Source organism: Spea bombifrons, chromosome 5, assembly GCF_027358695.1.
Source record: "Spea bombifrons isolate aSpeBom1 chromosome 5, aSpeBom1.2.pri, whole genome shotgun sequence".
NCBI lineage: Eukaryota > Metazoa > Chordata > Amphibia > Anura > Pelobatidae > Spea > Spea bombifrons.
Genome location: NC_071091.1, coordinates 74,628,610 through 74,646,767, shown reverse-complemented (window position 1 = coordinate 74,646,767; position 18,158 = coordinate 74,628,610). Strand labels below are relative to the sequence as shown.

Here is an 18,158-nt window from a genome sequence, read left to right as displayed (position 1 = left end):
AATTGGTGTAACTACCCATTCTCTGTAATAAAAAAAAAAAAAAAAAAAAAAAAGGTTGCTATTCTATATTTTGTTCAGGTAACTGAGATTTGTGCATTGTAACTTTTTCTTATTCTCCCCACAGGTTTATCAGATGATTTATGCACACTTCCACGTAGCAAGCACAAAGAAAAGGTACTGCTGTGTAATTTTTTTTTAAGCAGCTGTTGGTGGGTTTTTGTTTTGGAGTTTTTTTAGTAGCTTGAAGTTGTGCATTGTTGTTTATTTGCATGATATAATAGCATACAAAAAAGCCTTTTTGTAGCAGGTCCTATACGATCATTACGCCTAGCTCTTATCCTTTTCTGGATCTGCTTCCTGTATTTGTCAAAAAAAAATTCTTATGGTATCAATGTTGAAGTCTTGCTTATTTGCCTTTAGTCTTTAGTTTCAGAGAATGTATTTTGCATGCTAGTCTACTTATTTAATGTGCTTGATTCTTAGTGACATTTGTTCTGTTTATTTTGTTAAGGATTCGTCTTTACCGCATTTGTATAAAGATATCAGGAACCAAGTGCTTAACGATGACTTTGGCGCATCGATATCAAGTTTCCTCGAAAATGAAAAACTGATTTCTATAGCCAGCTTAGACGGCAGCTCTTCAGGTATTGACTTCCGTTTTGGATTTCCAATTCAGCTAACCCATCCTGCTGTGTTTAAAAATAAACAACTCAAGTCGGTGTTTATTTTTTTTTCCTCGTGTGTGTTTTCCTTGTGTGTGTTTATACGTATGTAGTAAGACTCGCAGTATCGTATGGCCAGTGGTGTATTGTGGCCTAGGGCTCACATTGTGCCGGTTTAGAATGGAAATAGTTTATCTCCCGAGCCGGCACATTTACACTGTGGTGCACTGAGCCTGAGCACGATAACTTCATGCTCCACTTAGGATGTTAAATGTGGCACGTATCTTTTGTATAGATGGGAGTCCATGGTATTGAACTTTGTAATCTTGTGTATCTTTTGAAATGCCCTTTGGGTAATTCAGATATCCTGGACAGTTTGCCGTCTTTGGAGTGATGACCGGCATAGGAATAATGTTTTTTTGTTTTGTTTTGCCCCCCCCTCTTCTTAATACTGCTACATATGTTCACACTATTATAGTTATATAGGCACTTGGATTGAATAGAATGTTTAATTTGCTGAGAAAGGTGGTGGATAAGTGGAACAGCCTCCCAGCAGAGGTGATAGAGGCTAATGAAGTGTAAGCATGCATTAGAGAGGCATAACACGAGGCCAATAACCAGATTGGGTTAGGGATTTTTGCAATGGGAATAAATGTGCCAGATGGTTCTTATATGATGTCAAATTCTTTCTGTCTGTGTAAATTCACCATTAAAATGAGTTTTTAGCTGGTTTCAGACACTGTGCATGAAAACATATATACGGTGTTTGCAGATGCTCATCACGGCGATCCTTTGTTACTGTGTTGCAGTATTGTTGATGAGCTTAGAGGTTATAGCCGCTGGTTACATGGTCTGGTCCCGATTTTGTGTCTTGGTCGGTCCGTTGATTTTCTATTGACGATGTTTTGTTTGAGGTTGGGTGGCTGAGATTGAATTATAAATTATTAGGGACTTGCATCCATTTCTAACCTCTGTATTTGTGTATATCGATATAGAAATATAGCATGTTGAGAGCAAACTATATTCCATTATTCATTTAAAGTGTATGTATTCATAATAAATATGTATCTGTTATGCTACAGATGACCTGGATGATGAAGAGTTTTATGATGACCAGTTGGAGTCCTACTTCAGGAAGCTTCTCCCACCGGGAATGCAGCGTGAAGCTATTGAAGGACAGGAGATTTCAGAACCCAAACCCATCTCCTACACAGTATGCAATGGCAAACTTCAATAAATTATTTTTTTGTGTTTAATTTCTTGAAAGCATTTTTTATGCCACAAAAAATGAGAGACTGTTGAATGGAACTAGCTTACAATGTAATGTACGGTTTGTTAATGCTTTAGAATAAAGATGATACAAGTGGTCCCTTTTGTTGGACAAATGGGGTAGATAGAAACTTTTCAAGTTGTAGTTACTATTGGATATAATGAGTTTTTATATATTTATATACACTTTTTTTTGTAATGTAGACCTCGCCGTGCAAGAAGTTCCAGGTAATGCTAATAATGAGAGGCTTCTATTAACATGCGCAGTTTGTTGAGTGTTTAATATTAATCACGGCGACCGATGTACCCTGGAAATGGAACGACCGTTGATATTTTATTTAAGTGTTATCACCAATTGCATGTTTCTGCTCAACATTTTAAGGATTTTTTTTTTTTTTGAGGTCCATATCTGGGTGCAGTCACTTTAGCAATATAATATTCTTACTGAATACTTAACTTCCAGCACACAATCATTTAGGAATATTGCAGCTCTAATATTCAATTGTGTAATAGATTAAGCTCACAATAGCAGGGCCCCCTTCTCCCAATGTCCCTGTATGTCTTAATATGTAAATGATGGTCTCAGTTTGAATGTAATTGGTTATTGTTATTCTAATGGCGGTACTTAATCTACTGGTGCTGTGTTAATCCAATGTAAAAAACAGCATAGTAAAAGTTGCTTCTTTGTAACTTCAGCCAGTTAGCAGTCCTCCAAGCACACCGGTCAGCCAGCAATCAGAACAGCTACAGTTTCTTGAAGATTACGAGGTATGCACAGTTATTCTGAGTCGTCTTGTCGGTTGCATGATGTGGGGGTTTATAGTTTTTGAGTAGTGATGGCAGAGCACTTGTAAATTAAGCTTTGTCCAATGACCCCACACTGTAGGAAGACTTCCAGATGCTTCACGTGCGCTTGGCAGCTACTGGCATGGATTCAGCACCAAGCAGTGATGAGGATGATGTTGAACTAGAGCTGGAAAATGCTGCACGGCAACATCTGCAAAGACAACTGGTATACGCTAGATGCAAGGAACAGCTTAGAAATAAATTAACTCTTTCCCAGTCTCCACATCTCTTGTGGGTGCTTCTCAGAATTTGACACTTTCCATAAACTGCTTTTTATTCTTACATTCCTTTCCTTAACTCTTTGTGATTGTCCGTTATTTTTTTTATTATAAGTTAAATATGGAAACATTTGGGTCCTTGGTGTATCAAAATTAATACTGGCTGTTTTTAAATAAACAATGCTATTTACTTTTAGGTTGGTGACCAAAATAGGCCGAGTTTTAGACCAGGATTGGAAGGTGGCAGTTCTGAAGATGAGTCCTCTAAACAATGTAAAACTGCTTCTGCTGTGGCAGCTTCTAGGCAGTCTGCAGAAGGCCATGTTCTCACCTCTCAGACACCTTCACCTGTTGCAGGTATGTGTTGATGTACTATTAAATATAAAATTATATATATTTGTCCTTAACGGAATAGTATTTTTGCAGACTCCGGGCAAAAACATTTGTTTGGGGGGGGGGGTTACCAAAACAATCACATCAGTGATGCAAGCGGTTTGCTTGGCTGATGCCAGAAGAGTCAGGACTACTTTTTTTTTGTTATAAATTTTAAGATTGACACACATGTTGTGCATATACAGTTGCCAATATGTAATTATTAGTTGTGGCCCAGAACAGCTGCACCTTTTTTATTTCATGTATAGCCATATGTAGTGAGTGCCTGTATTTTGAACTAAGGATACATGTACAGTGAAGACACTCAGTCTTAACTGTCGATAATGTTCAACTTTTTTTCTCTGGACGAAGTTCAGATTTTAATCAGATGCTGATGGACTGTACCCTATTAACAATGTCTCAAGTTCTCAGGCAATATGAAATGTTGACACGTTTATCGTTTTTAGAAGTCTTCAGCGCAGGAGATGGTAGCAGTGGAAGTGACGACGAAGACAAGACAATACAAATGTCTCCTGCTCACATGGCAGAGTCCTGGGAAGCAGAGCTCGTAACAAGAAATGTGGCTGGTGAAGAAAGTGAGAGTATTACGCAGGTTCCATCTGCAAAACATGTATGTCACGCAAATATGTTGCTACATTAAGCTTTCTGCTTTGGTGAATTCATAAAAGTGCTTATTTTAATTTGTAAATTCAATAGCTTTACAAACTATACTGAACTGTTAAAATTAAAGATTTGAGGTATACCTTCAACGCAAGGTACAACTACGTAGACAACAGCAGTCTGACAATCTTGGGGGATGTATTTTTTTTTATTGCATATCGGTGTCGCTAAATGGGGCTTGTTCAGGCAGAAAAATCCATATTTTAACCCTACGTTCTATTAAAATGTAAACCTTTAGGTAAGCAAAGATCGCAAAGAACCTGTTGGAGACGGAACCACATCTAAAGCAAGCCAACGTATTTCTTCTCAGTTTGATGCAACACAAGTAAGGGATTTATTTTTTACTTAGCTCACTCATGTCTGATTTTGCCTAACGGGATCCATAAAGAATAAATTCTTTGTAATACACAAATATATAAACTGCTGTTACTTGTTCATAGTTCTTGGTATGTCACATACTGTGTTCTCTAGGAATGGAATCGTGTGTACAATGACTTCATTACTTCTGCAATTGGTGACCTTCTGCTGGAGGAACTGTCTGAATAGTTTAAATGTAGACGCTTTAGGAAATACTTCTACATTAACGGCACATTATGCAGGGCCAGCTCAACTTTTCTTGCAGGAAAATCCCTCTGGGGTTGGCCCTTCATAATGCTTTGTGATGTGGCTGCTTACTAGTTCTGTGTTTTTAACTTGTCTAACATTTACTTTTAAAAATATATATATTTTATAGGCTTCAAAGTATAACAGCATGTTTAATGATATCGCTGATGGGAAGAAGCTAGATTCTTTCTATTTTCAAAAAGGAAATAACTCGGACAAGCAGACGGCTTCTTTGTTCAATGATTCTCAAGGTAACGTGTTGGTCCCAGATACACTGCCTTTTTTCCTGGAAATTAACAATCGTGTTGCATAAGTTTTTGTTTTTGTTTTATATAACTCAGGTAGCCAAGATGTGAAAAGATTATCAGATGCCTATCTGTCCCCTACATGCCCAAGAAGCCACAAGGATTGCCCGGATGACTCTGGAGCCTGGCAGTCTACGAACAAGCAACTGTTTCAGTGGAGCTTTGGCCAGTGTGTGAATAGTAAAGGTAGAATATTACGTCATTTGTTACTTAGGCGTGCACAGTTGCGCTCTTGACCTCGAAAAGGCCTCAAACAGGCACGATATTCGCATATCACAGCAACAGAACAAGAGTACTTCAGGGTTCTTTTGATTGTAGGGTACAGGCAATGTGAGGGAGCTTCGTGTGAATTACGTTCCACAAATACCGTATTTGCTCGATTATAAGACGACCCCGATTATAAGACGACCCCCCAAAATCAAAATATTAATTTAGGAAAAAAAACAAAAAGCCTGAATATAAGACGACCCTATAGGAAAAAAGTTTTACCAGTAAATATTAATTCATGTAAATTATTTTTTCATGTTTAATAAAAGCTATGATTGAGAAAAATATATTTTTTAAATTTCCTTTTATTTGCCAACCTGCCCCCCCCAGTTATGCCACTCTGCCCCCAGAAATGCTTTATACCCCCCTATTTGCCACTCTGCCCCATGATATGCCTTATACCCCTATATGCCACTCTGGCATATAGGGGGTTAAAAGGCATATCATGGGGCTGAGTGGCATATAGGGGGTTAAAATGCATTTCTGGAGGTATATAGGCATATCATGGGGCTGAGTGGCATATAGGGGGTTAAAATGCATTTCTGGAGGTCCAGAAATGCATTTTAACCCCCTATATGCCACTCAGCCCCATGATATGCCTTTTAACCCAGCATGTACTGGCTGCCTTGGCTTGATAGGAGTGTGATTGCTGTTAGCAGTTTGATATATATATCAAACTGCTAACAGCAATCACACTCCTATCAAGCCAAGGCAGCCAGTACATGCTGGAACCTGGGGATGATAGTAGTGGGATTACAGCCTCCCTATGCCATGCTACAACCCCCACCCCCCTTACACATCCATGCTATCACACACAAACACATTTAAATACTCATTCATTCCATTAATCACACATACTTCACACATTAAACACACATTAATCACACATACTTACCCAAAAACCCTCCCCCACCCCCTTACCTGAACTGCAGATCTCTCACTCGAAGACTTCTGCAGGGGACCGGCTGTAGAGCAACTTCTCTGGCCCCGCCCCCAGAGGAGGGAGGGGGAGATAGAGCTCTGTGAGGACGCTGCAAGCTTCCTGTCCTCCTGCTTCTAACAGAAGAGACGCTGCTCGCGACCGGTAAGCAGCATGGCCCCAGCAGACATTTTTTGGGGGGTCTGAGAAGACGACCCCGATTATAAGACGAGGGGTATTTTTCAGAGCATTTGCTCTGGAAAAAACCTCGTCTTATAATCGAGCAAATACGGTACTTTACATTTGTAACAGTACTTAAAGTATTAACACCAAGGTTCATGGATCCGTAAGCTCACTCTTCACACAGCTTCGAAAAATCTCTAATCTAATAGCCAATTACGGTAGACATTTCATTATTTTAGCTGTATGGCTCGTCCTGTATTACTTTTGCACTTTTTTCCCCATCACAGAGGGAAGTCCACAACATAGTGTAGTTTACCAAAATGAAGAGGGCAAGTGGGTGACTGATCTTGCGTACTTCAAATCTTTTGACAATGAGCCTGGTGTGCGGATCTCTGAAACGGCAGGAAACCCAGTTAACGAGAGTGATTTTATTGTTGGAAGTGAGTAACCATTATACACTGTATTATGTTTTACAAATTTACATTATCTTTATATATTTTTACATATAACATGGATACCCAGAATGTTTGTAATAGTTGCACATGAAATATGTATGGGCATTTTTATAGCGGTGGTCAATACATAGTTTTGTGGATCCAACACAGAAGGCTAGCTAGCATTGTTGTAACAAGTCATTAGCAGCTGATGAATTATGAAATTTAAAAAACTTCCTATTGACTTAGCTATTAAACACCAAATTGCCATCGACTTAAAATTGTGCTGTTTTTTCTCATTGTGACTAGATGATGCTTTAGCCGTCATTGAAGAAGATCAGGAGCAGTTTGAGAAGGAACACAGGTTTATTCAGGTAAAACCTATAACCGTGTGTGTTTTTTAAATGCTATTGCATTTATTAATTTGGCTACTGCAGCACTCATTAACAAAAAATATGCAGCGCGCTTAGTCCCTAGAGCTTTTGGGTATATATTCTAATTTAGTCAATTTAATGAGTCGTCATGGTTTTTAGAAGTTTATAAGTCTTAAATGATGTGTAGTGCTTTTTGTTTCGGAGGGATGCGCATGGTGCAAGTGTGCTATTAATGCCAATCTTGTGTGAAAGTTAAGATTTACTTTAATGAATGTATAGCATTGTGAGTGCAAACCCTATGGCTTCTTGTTGGGGGTTTGAGTTAAGCTGTCAGGCAACAGAACTATGATCTGCGTGCATTTGGGACTGAAGTCACTGCAACCCAATACTTTATAGCATTGCATCTTAAATGCTAAACATATTTTAGGCCTATGTTGTCATCGGCGTGTACAGCAGAACAGTATATTAATTTGTATCCATGCTCTTCTTCATTAACTCAAAAAAATATTCATACTTTTTCTTATTTAACATTATATTCATACATTGTACTTATTTTCTTTATTGTGTCATTACATCGCTTGGTCTAATAGGAGGAGAAAATGGATTTGGAAAATATTTCCCTGAACATGGGTGACACCTCATGGAAGCTGCCACCAAGTCATGTATGCCAGAAAACCTCTCTGGTGTCTTCTGTGTGTCAAGAAGATGCAAGCTATTTACGCCTTTCCCTTGGAGAATTTTTTGGTCAGAGGTCCGAGGCTCTGGGCTGTCTTGGTGGAGGTCAAGATGTTAAACGGGTATGTATGGAACATTATGGTAGCCGGGTTGGTGTGTTAAGTAATTTGAATGTTTCCTGCGTGGATTTAATGGGGCTTGTACAGTACAGGTGAGGGTACACAACATTATGCAGGGTAGATGTACAAGAAGGTTGAATTCTATAACCATTAAATTCAATTAGAAAATACGCTTACTAATGCCTTTTTGCGCATCTGGTGCACCACCTTCTTTTGAGAACTAAAGCTCATCAACCTCGCAATTATGGCTCAGGTTGGTGGGAAATGTAGATGAAAAGCTCACCAGTGCATTTTTCCATTAAAAATTGTACTTCTACACTCAGACACCCTAGTAAGCATTCCTCTATAGATAAAGTACTCTAATATGCATTCTTCCAAAACAGGGAAAAATACAGAAGATGCAGCCCTACTGCTGCACTTCCTCCAGAACGGAGCCCCGAGTATATCACATGCAGGGACATGTGTGCGGCCAAACACATCTCCCTCCGGGTATTGGTATATAGAAAGGGTCTAATACATCCAGAGGAATTCTGCAGACTCTCCACATGCCTTTGCCAATGAAACAACCTGACAATTTAAAAGGACCCCACAGCTGTCATGCATTCAAGTGCATATGATCAAATATGCATTTAATCAAATACCAAAAGAGACGGAAATTGCTCAGTGTATAGGCTTTGTCAAGATGAGATGTGTTGGAGTATCTAATATTATGCATTTTCAGAATTCTCCTTTAATTTCTCTGCAGCCCTCCTTTGGTTATCACATCATTTCCCCGGAGAAACAGGAACCTATTACGTTATTAAGGACATCTGATGTTTCAGGGCACTCAGAGCATGATGATACCATCAAATTTTGCGATGACACTTTAACTCCAGGTTTGTTAGGAAAAATGTAATTCTCTAACCATAATTATACATTTTACACTCAAACCATTTAATAAACAATACAGATGTGTGCTTTGTGAACCTATGTTTGCGTCCTGGGAACAGCCATCTTGTGCTCAGAATCTGCATGGTTATTCCTCATGAAGTTCTTTCCCTTTGGAGAAAGCAGTTTTGGTTCAGAAGCCCTTTGTCAGAGTTAGGAAAAAGTAAGGGAGCACCTTAGAATAGGGACTTAATTGTTTTGGGAATTTCTGCCACCCACACCACAAGCTTTAAAAGTATATTCTTCCAAACCAGTACATGGCTTAACTGTGCAATTCATACAGAAGCTACATTTCAGAAGGCCACACTTCCTCTTTGAGTGCTGAAAATGTTAAACTGAATTTTATAATGCTTTCTTTTATTATAAACTATTTTAAGTCTGCTGCCCATAAACTAATCCATGCGTGCCTTTTGTGCAGAAGACCTTGGATGCTTACCAGATGATCAAAAACTTGCATCAGCTACGTTTGATATTAGACTGCCAGCAAAGAAGAACGATGGGGTTAGTTCTGTTGAGACGGAAGAAAATAATCATCCGGTATCAGATAATGAGGTATTGCTTGTTTCTTAGCTGCAGGTTTGATCTACGTGTATTTTTGACCATTTTAAATATCTGTGGATGGCATAGAAAGTGGGGTGGATGCTTTAATGCCTAAAGTACTGCTAAACACCCTGTTGTCTAACACCCTGCGGAAAACAGTTTGTTGACCATCTTAAGCAGGTGTGCTTTTTGGTAGCAATATGGTCCACTTTAAAGAAACAGATTCTATGTACTGAGAATTCTCTTTTCCTACTATTAGCTTGGTGGCACATATGTGAGAGACAGACCAATGCTTGTCCCCTGTTGTCTCCAGTAAGGCCTATAATTCTGCGTCAAAAAGTACTTTCCACGAGAAGGGTATGCTAAGCAACCTTGGTATGGAGGCAGTATCTGATCTCCAACCACGCAGTCATAGTGCTCTCCTAGCCTCCACAAATTAGGCTGAGGTCCTGGCACACACGCAAACACTTTCTTGGGAAGCTTCACATAAATAGGCGACCGCCATCCTGACAGCGGAGATATTCTTAAGAGTGTCTCTGGGCACTCTTGCTATTAGATCCTCCTCAATCTGTATGAGCCAGGCTCTCGCTGCTCTGGATGCAGATGCCTGCTGTGTCTGCCTCGACGCTTGATTTTAAGTGCTGTCTCAACTTCCTTTCCATGGGATCTGCAAAGTGAGAGCCATCCTCTAGCGGGAGTGCAGGTCTTTTAGCCACTTCTGCTACTCCTGCATCTGCTTTGGGGATTTGCTATAGTTCAGGGGTGTCCAACCTGCGGCCCTCCAGCAGCTGCAGGACAACATCTCCCATACTCCTCAGCCAGCCCCTTAGCTCTCACGTATCTGCCATCAAGGTTGGTAGGGAATGCTGTAGACCCGTCACACAAGCATTTGCTTGTAGGAATTCAGTGGTGAATGAAACTAGCTCTGGGGAAACTGTAGGATTGAAAGGCAAATTATTTTTACACTGTTTTTTGTGTTCTTAATAAAGGCGTTCCAGTTTAATGTGACAAATTAACTTTTTAAAGTGGTTTAAATGTGAAATATTTAAAGTATTTTTTTCTCCCTTTCATATAGGGACAAACTATCACTGTAGAGCCTGTACAGGAATTATCAGAGCAGACACGTTTTAGTATAAGCCAGATTGCTAAAGCGATAGCCAATGCCTCTTCAAGTGCGGATCAGTCTCAGTTAACAGCTATGATAATGGCCCTTTCCAGTAAAAATAAAAACATTCAAATGGATTTAGCTCCTGAGAACCTAGACCGCTCTGACATCAACCAGTTGTTAACTGCATCGCTACAGAAATGCAATGCAGAAAACTTTGACATGGAGAAATATTTGAGAGCAGCTGATATTAGTGGCCGTGAAAGTGATGTTGAGAGCTTTGTGCAGTCTGTGAAAGATTTCACGTGGGACATGTCTTTTAGAGACAAGCAGACGTTGCAGGATTCTGTCGGGGATCTAACCAATATCACTGATATTCAGAAGCAAGATCTGAAGAAACCGGATCCATCCAGCGAAATACATGGCGGTCCCCTTCAGCTCGAGAGCTCTTCTGAGAAATCTCAAGGCAAAGCTGTATGCCATGTTTCATCTTTGACCAGCGCTTCCAAAGCTACTGACAGCGGAAACCTCCCTCCAAAAGTAAAAGCATGCGTGGAAAGGCCTGTAGAAAAACCCAAACAAAACGGGCGCTTATCCAGTGACAGATACACGGGACAGTGGAAAAGTGGTATTCCTGTACTGCCTGTTCAAAGGGATTTTAACACTCCAGAGAATAAAGTAAAACCTTTGTCTGAAAGGGTGAATGGAGGGACTCAAGTCGCTGGCACAAAGCCTGTACAAAACGAAAGCTATTTACAGGCCAAGTCACATGTGTCCAAGAGCGCAAACATCTTGAAGTCACCCAAGAGATTGAGTTCCCGTTTGCCCGATGAGCCGCCAGATGTCAATGACGCCAAAAAACTTGGTGAATATAGCCACCAAAAGCGTGTTAGTTTTCAAACGTCTGCTTCCAATGCAGGACCCCACAAGGATACAGGACCCCACAAGGGTACAGGTATGTCATGAAAGCAAAGGTGTTCATTTTGGTTTTAAGTTATCAGTAACTGGCTCTTAATTGGTTTTTACACAGGTAGAAGGTGTTAAGTTGCCTCTTTTTACAGCAGAATATAATACGCACACACTGTGTGTATGTGTGTAATATAAATATATATATATATATATATATAATTTTTTTTTTGTAAAGTTTTTACAGACCATGATGCTCATGGATTGGAGGAGGAACAATACAGCTTTCGACCTTCAACTTGCCCTTTAATCCACTCTTCTCCAAGCCAAGATTCACTGAAGATTTCTGATCAAGGGTAATATTTTAAAGTACCTGTTTAGCCTGTGATACATTTCAATGTATCTGCAAAGTTGGATAAGCTTTCAGAAATCGGAGCCTCCAAAACTTTATATGTTTTTGTATCTTGGTCCAAGAAAATTTCCCTAGACATTGTTACGTGTCAGAAGGCATCAACTTTGACTAGACATTCTTTGGCTAATATGGCTACGTTTTACCAAATCGAGAGAGAACCCACCAAGCTAATATATCACAATTTACTACGACCCATTAAAAGGCAATATATATATATATATATCATTTTAAAATTGGCAAAAAGAAAATGTCATGCTGTTGTAATGGCATGCTTGTTTTGTACTTATGTTAACATAAACGTGATGAGCGCAAACACACAGGGAGTGTTACTAATTTTTGTCTTGCCCTATAAGTTTTAAACACAAGCCCATCACAAGAGTACAACAATGGGTGCTGATTGGTCACCCTTAAGTTTGGGCAGTTAAAACAAGGTTCTCGGCACTCACTGTTGGTATAATTATTCTCCAGAAAATATGTCCGTGTAGCATGAATTCCCAGAAGCTTTTATATTTTTTTCTGTATTTTATAGCAGAAGTAAATTCAAGGTTTAAATCATTTAAAATGTTTTCATTCAAGGTCTAGTGATTGTCAGGAAAGTATTGCTTCAGAGGACTCCTGTGTTAGTCCAAGCCTAAGTCGATTGACCTATATCTCTATGGCAGAGAATACTCTGCAGACTACAACTATTCCAAGTCCAGAAAATAAGGTGAGTACTTGTCTTCTGTAATATAGGGATACACTCACTCCATAATGTACATTGCCGTTTTATAGTAACGTAGATGTTAATCAAGCATGTATTCTACTGCTGGTTTTCGTCATTTGTGGCTTATGGCTTTATGAAAATGTGAAATCTGAGCCTCAACAACATACGCTATATGGACAAAATTATTGGGACACCTCTTAATTATTCCGTTCAGGTGTTTCAATCAGACCCATTGATTCAGGTGTAAAAAAACATTGCCTGGCTGCATTGTGCCAACTGTAAAGCTTGGAGAAAGGATCATGGTATGGGGCTGTTTTTCAAGGGGGAATTTCAGTGCCGCACATCAGAAGTGGTAGAGGCTAATACAGTAATAAAACATAAACGTGCATCTCTGTAAAGCTACCTTGGAAGACAAGACCACGGACTGAGGCTTTACACCAGAAAAATTGGCAGACCAGATCGACCAAACAGGTCTGCTGTCGGCTTCTATTTTTGTTAAAGCCTACGGTTGAAGCTTATGATCTCTACTGCTTTAATCGACTTTATTTACATTTTTATTTCTGAATCTAATATTCTTGTGTTTGTGCCAATACAGAGCTCAGCAAGCACATATTGCCAGAAAAATATCAAACTATACAACATAGAACCCTGCAGTGGCTAGATAACAGTTCTTGCTGGTGTGTTTAGTTTCGTAAAAGTTGCATCTTAAGCAGGGGGTTATTTTTACTTCTAATAATGAGAGCCGTTTAAATTGAAGCAGAATTATTTCATTGTGCCATGATTGACCTTTATAATGCAGACATTTTTACTGGACATCTTCCTCCTAAAACTACTATTTTCCCTTTCAGAGCAATAACACCATTGAACTGAGCACAACTATTGTACGTGCAAGCCCCACGCCTTCAGAAATGCAAACGAATCCAAGTTATTTATCATGGGAACAGAAAAAACGCCAGATATCAAGTACTAGCCCGTTAAAAACCAAGAATCCCTCCTTGGTGAATAACATCGGGGTTACAAAGGATGCGTTTTTAAAACGGCACGATAAAAGAGAACTCGATGACACCGTGCAACGTTTCAAAGAAAAAATGAGTGCTGCCGCTTCTAGTGGTGATTCGGTCGGCTCTTTCCAAGGGGCGCCTGTCCATCTAGACACGGCGTTTCCACACACAAAGTTTACAGCAACATCAGGTCAAGTTCTTGCTTCAGGTAACGTTATCCCACCAAGTGGCCTGGATAAGTACCCGCTAATGCAAAACATGAACCTTAACAGCCAGTTTATGTCTGGCTTCACGTCTGCCTTGCCTGCCACTGAACCGCAAAAATTCCCACCATCTCTTCCGACGCTTCTCACTGGGCAACCTCTGTCAACGACACCGTTTGCACAACACTACCTCGGTAGCATGCCATCTGTCGGGAATACATCTGCACAGACATACCAGGTTGGAAGCTCTGCACTTTGTTCAGGACATCATAGTTGTCCGATGCCAACGCAGAACGCCGTCCCTGGAGTTCCACTGAGTACAAACGCTGGATTATTGGCTTCTCTACAAGTGAATAATCACATGTCTGCCAAACAAGACATCGTTACAGCAAATGATTATGGTGGGAAATATTTTGGTGCAGCTGGACTTCAGCAGTGGAGTACAAGAACACAGCCTGGATTTGGTAAGATCTTGTGCCGGGCGGTTTGTTTTTTTTGTATTTGAGCATTTACGCAAGTTTTCTTTTTTACCAGTGGTTGGGACTCTTCAGCCACAAAATATGCTCCTTGTCTGTTAGAAAGATTTGTATTTTGTAATCTAGTTAGTAGTGTGTTCCTTTCTGTGTTTGAGTCCCTGAAATGTTAACCATAAGTGTTTAAACTCTAGGTCAGGTTCTGGTGCCTGAAGAGCTCACGTTTGCCAGCGCGTGCTGTGTTGGCATTGCTTCGCAGGCGTCCCTAAATGTTTTCAATCCAAATGATAGATGGATGCAGGTTAATCTGGGAATACTCAGTATTGCTGTGAATGGTGACAAAGTAAGTTCATAAACAGAATACAAGTGAGATCTAATTTAATGAATGTACTGTCACCTTTTAATTGGATTACTACATTAGCTAAGCTAATGCCGTTTTGTCTGCATACGTATTTTTTTTTTTTTGTATTTTTTGCTTCGCTCACATTATAAGAGATGTTATCTGTATGTGAACGTGTTCCTTATTTGTGTTTTAGGTTGACGTTGCCGCTTACCAGTGTTTGGTTTTCAAGAATAAAACAATAATTGCTCCACGAACAGCAGAAGAAATACAATTTCTCTTCTTACCGCAACGATCTGGCCTCTTCCAGTGTGTGGTTGGCGTTTTTTCTTGGCCGGTGTCTGCGGATACAGAAACAATAATGAGAGCGGAAGCCGCTCCTACCAAAGTTCTGCTGACTGCGGTTTCAGAATATCCGGCGATAGAGGTGAAGTGAACACTTTCTCCATCTGACTCCCACACTTACCTTTACCTGCTTTAGAACTGGTAGTAGTGTAGTGTTTTTCACTTTGCTTGCCCATTAGGACATTATCCGTTTAACTTTTTTCCCTATAGATTTCACTCTTATGTATCTTTAATATGTTTATCCAGTACTTTTCTGTTAGGATTCAATTAGAGAATTTGACAACGTAATGTACATGCCATCTCATATTGAAATGGCATGTGTACACCCTCGTCAGGAATGAACCTAGAAACCTTAATGCATATAATTTGCAGTTTTATTTAAATACCTTTTTTAGGGCGTTTATCATCACAGGCCAGAAAGTTCTAAGGCTACATTCCTTATGAATGCCCGACCCCGATGAGCTGCTGCTGCTGCAGGGAGTGCTTTGCTGGCCATGTATAACTTATGTTTAATCAGTCAAGGTCTTCTCGCCCATTGAATTATGCATTATACATGCCAGCTCAGCTCTTAATGGAGGAACTTAACAGTATTGGCCCTTTATAATGAATTGCGAAAAGGGAAGTTGAAATAAAGTCTCCTGATAACGCTCCCATTAGTGAATAGATCCCTCTGTTAAGGAAATGTACTATAATGCTGCTTGTATACAGCGATATATTGCAATAGCTTGTAAACTCAATGAAATACATCTTATCTATTCTGTCATCTCAACAGGTGGATACAGGGAAGATAGAAGGTTTGGATTTTGGCGATCTCTCGGCAGGCTGTTGGAAAGCTCTTCCTCTTAAACTAATAAATAGGACTCACGCTACGGTGCCAATTCGGCTTATTATTAGTGCTGTAAGTACAGAGTGTGGGTTTTTTTCTTCAATAGTATCTAAGTAATTTTCACTGAAAATAATAATTTCTCATGCATCTTCTTTGAAAGATAAATCCCTGTCACTTTTTCTCCAATGGTTTGTTAGCCTTCTGATCTTAACAACAAAGGCTAAATTACTGTTTTTAATGACTAAAACAAAGGTTTTAGAATAGCCTTTGTTTTGGAAAACAGCGTTTTTTGTAGGCCCACAAAGCTTTATACCCTTCTAATTAAAGAAAATGCAAAGAACGCACTGCTTTGACTGTTTTACCATGAAATTACTATTTGTGAAAATGTTCTTCTTTGCTTTTTGAAATCTAATAACAAAACTAATGGACAGACGGCTTCCTGTAAATACAATGTGGAAAACGTTATGTCCGTGTTTAAGTCAGAGATCTCCCTGTTTTAGTGGGTTTTTTTTTATTTTGAATATTTAAATTCCTTTTCTTCTGGAAAATAGAATGCAACAGCCTGGCGTTGCTTCACTTTTTCTAAAGACCCGACAAATCTCGCGAGTGAATACCCCTTACATGGTGACATATCCAAGTTATCATCGCCCTCTGTGATAAGCCATGTGATGCATGCTACATATGATGGACAGGTAAGAGCTGTGTGTTTTTTTCATTACATGATATTACAGAATTAATATATTATAAAGATCATCCAATTTTAAAATTAGACTGAGTAAACACTAAATGCAGCTTTTAATTTCTCATTCATTGAAGATATACAGCTAATCCAAACCTTACCTCAGGCATGTGAATATGTATTTGCCCCCCCTAAACGGCAACCAAAAATCTGCTATAACTGGCAATGAGTCTCTTAAGTCGGTGTGTAAGAATTTTAGCCCAGTCTTCTTCTTAGCAGAACTTTTCTCTTTTTGTGTAACGTTTTTATTGAGGCAAAGTTGTGCACCATCACCGTAGCACATAGTCCAGGGTACACATGTCAAATATAATACACAGGGCCGGCCCAAGGCAAAACGCCGCCTGGGGCGAATTTTAAAATGCTGCCCCGCCCCCATTATCTACCCTTCCTCTCCCTCTGTCCCTGCCCCCCCCATTATCGACCCCCCCCCCTTGTACTTACCTTTCAGCAGTCCTGCGGCGAGTCTCCCTGTTCGGTCTCGGTGCCGGCTTGTAATGCTGAGCGCCGGAAATCTTCCGAGAGCGAACAGGGAGACTCGCCGCGGAGGAGAGAGAGAGGGGCGCCGAGCGGGTACTGACAGCTTGGTAAGCGAAAACTACTCGGTGCCCCTTTCTCTCTCTTTCGCTTTAAAAAAATAAAAAGGGCTTGGGGCGGCAAAGTGCCACCCCTTCAAAAGTGCCGCCTGGAGCGGTTGCCCCACTCGGCTCCATTGTCAGGCCAGCCCTGATAATACAATACTATCTCACAAAACGGGAGGTCAGACCTGTTTTAATGCAGCCACATTGGAGGGTTTTCAAGCATAAACACATCTGTACATTTTATTTCTTTTCCAAGGAAGCCTCGCTCTAGACCTTTGGAGGAACAGACATAATTGTAGATATATCTGTATAGTCACCAGCTTGATTTTTGATAACTGAAGGTTGAGGTTTTTTTTTTTATTTAGTTGTATTAAATTCTATGGGTATTTTTATAGAAGCAGGTTTTGTTTTGTCTATCTACTAATGAAATATTAAAATTAATGAAGTTTCTTTGTTTCAGGAGCCAGAATCTATTGTTGTTTGGATTGTATTTCACGCTCCACAATCTTACAACACTTCAGGTACTGGTTACAGCTATATTTAAGTTGCTAGTGATATTTTGCCCACATTATTCATACAGTTAAGTGGATCAGGAGACTTTTTATTTTCCTTTTCAATATCTTTGTAATTTCTCCCCTTTCTCTCTGTGTAACCCACTAAGAGGGGTGTAGTATAAATATGGGTTTCAGTTCTAGAATACCTCTATAAAATCACTAAAAGCAGACCTGACATGGCAGAGTATATCAAGAAGTAGAATGTTTTCTCTGTTCCCCATCGCAGGCTCTTTAGGAGCAGCAGAGGAGTTTCTGGCAAGGGTTGACGTGGAAGTGGATAGTCCTGGTCCTGCATGTGTATTAAAAAGTGTCCCGCTGCATGCGAGAGCCGGGTGTGCTAGGATACATGCCCCTAAGGATCTGCAGGTACGTGGATCTATGAGGTTAATATGTATGTACGTATAGTTTTGCATAAAGGTATTGCCTCAATTTGTGTAATCTTCTGCTTTCATGCTTATTTCTGCTTCTGCATGTCATTAGATCTTTAACCAAAATGTAAGAAGATTAAAGGGAGCCTGAGCATTCTTGGAGAATAGGTCTTCTGTTAGAGGCAAACCTATAATTCAGACCAACATCTCT

At 39.8% G+C, this 18,158-nt stretch overlaps 1 protein-coding gene across 1 annotated transcript in view; it reads left to right on the top strand.

Annotated features, from left to right (window-relative positions):
• The window catches only part of CEP192 (centrosomal protein 192), a 29,527-nt gene that overhangs the window by 2,220 nt on the left and 9,149 nt on the right, over positions 1 to 18,158 (top strand). Inside the window, exons 4-28 of the mRNA XM_053467236.1 lie at positions 125 to 174; positions 512 to 644; positions 1,745 to 1,875; positions 2,628 to 2,699; positions 2,818 to 2,943; positions 3,193 to 3,352; positions 3,835 to 3,998; positions 4,287 to 4,373; positions 4,782 to 4,902; positions 4,993 to 5,142; positions 6,613 to 6,765; positions 7,069 to 7,133; positions 7,724 to 7,930; positions 8,673 to 8,802; positions 9,273 to 9,406; positions 10,470 to 11,454; positions 11,644 to 11,761; positions 12,394 to 12,523; positions 13,369 to 14,188; positions 14,392 to 14,540; positions 14,734 to 14,964; positions 15,655 to 15,780; positions 16,260 to 16,400; positions 17,486 to 17,546; positions 17,806 to 17,945. Coding sequence (XP_053323211.1) covers positions 125 to 174; positions 512 to 644; positions 1,745 to 1,875; positions 2,628 to 2,699; positions 2,818 to 2,943; positions 3,193 to 3,352; positions 3,835 to 3,998; positions 4,287 to 4,373; positions 4,782 to 4,902; positions 4,993 to 5,142; positions 6,613 to 6,765; positions 7,069 to 7,133; positions 7,724 to 7,930; positions 8,673 to 8,802; positions 9,273 to 9,406; positions 10,470 to 11,454; positions 11,644 to 11,761; positions 12,394 to 12,523; positions 13,369 to 14,188; positions 14,392 to 14,540; positions 14,734 to 14,964; positions 15,655 to 15,780; positions 16,260 to 16,400; positions 17,486 to 17,546; positions 17,806 to 17,945 — 4,784 coding nt within the window. The remainder of the gene's footprint in view (positions 1 to 124; positions 175 to 511; positions 645 to 1,744; positions 1,876 to 2,627; positions 2,700 to 2,817; positions 2,944 to 3,192; positions 3,353 to 3,834; positions 3,999 to 4,286; positions 4,374 to 4,781; positions 4,903 to 4,992; positions 5,143 to 6,612; positions 6,766 to 7,068; positions 7,134 to 7,723; positions 7,931 to 8,672; positions 8,803 to 9,272; positions 9,407 to 10,469; positions 11,455 to 11,643; positions 11,762 to 12,393; positions 12,524 to 13,368; positions 14,189 to 14,391; positions 14,541 to 14,733; positions 14,965 to 15,654; positions 15,781 to 16,259; positions 16,401 to 17,485; positions 17,547 to 17,805; positions 17,946 to 18,158) is intronic.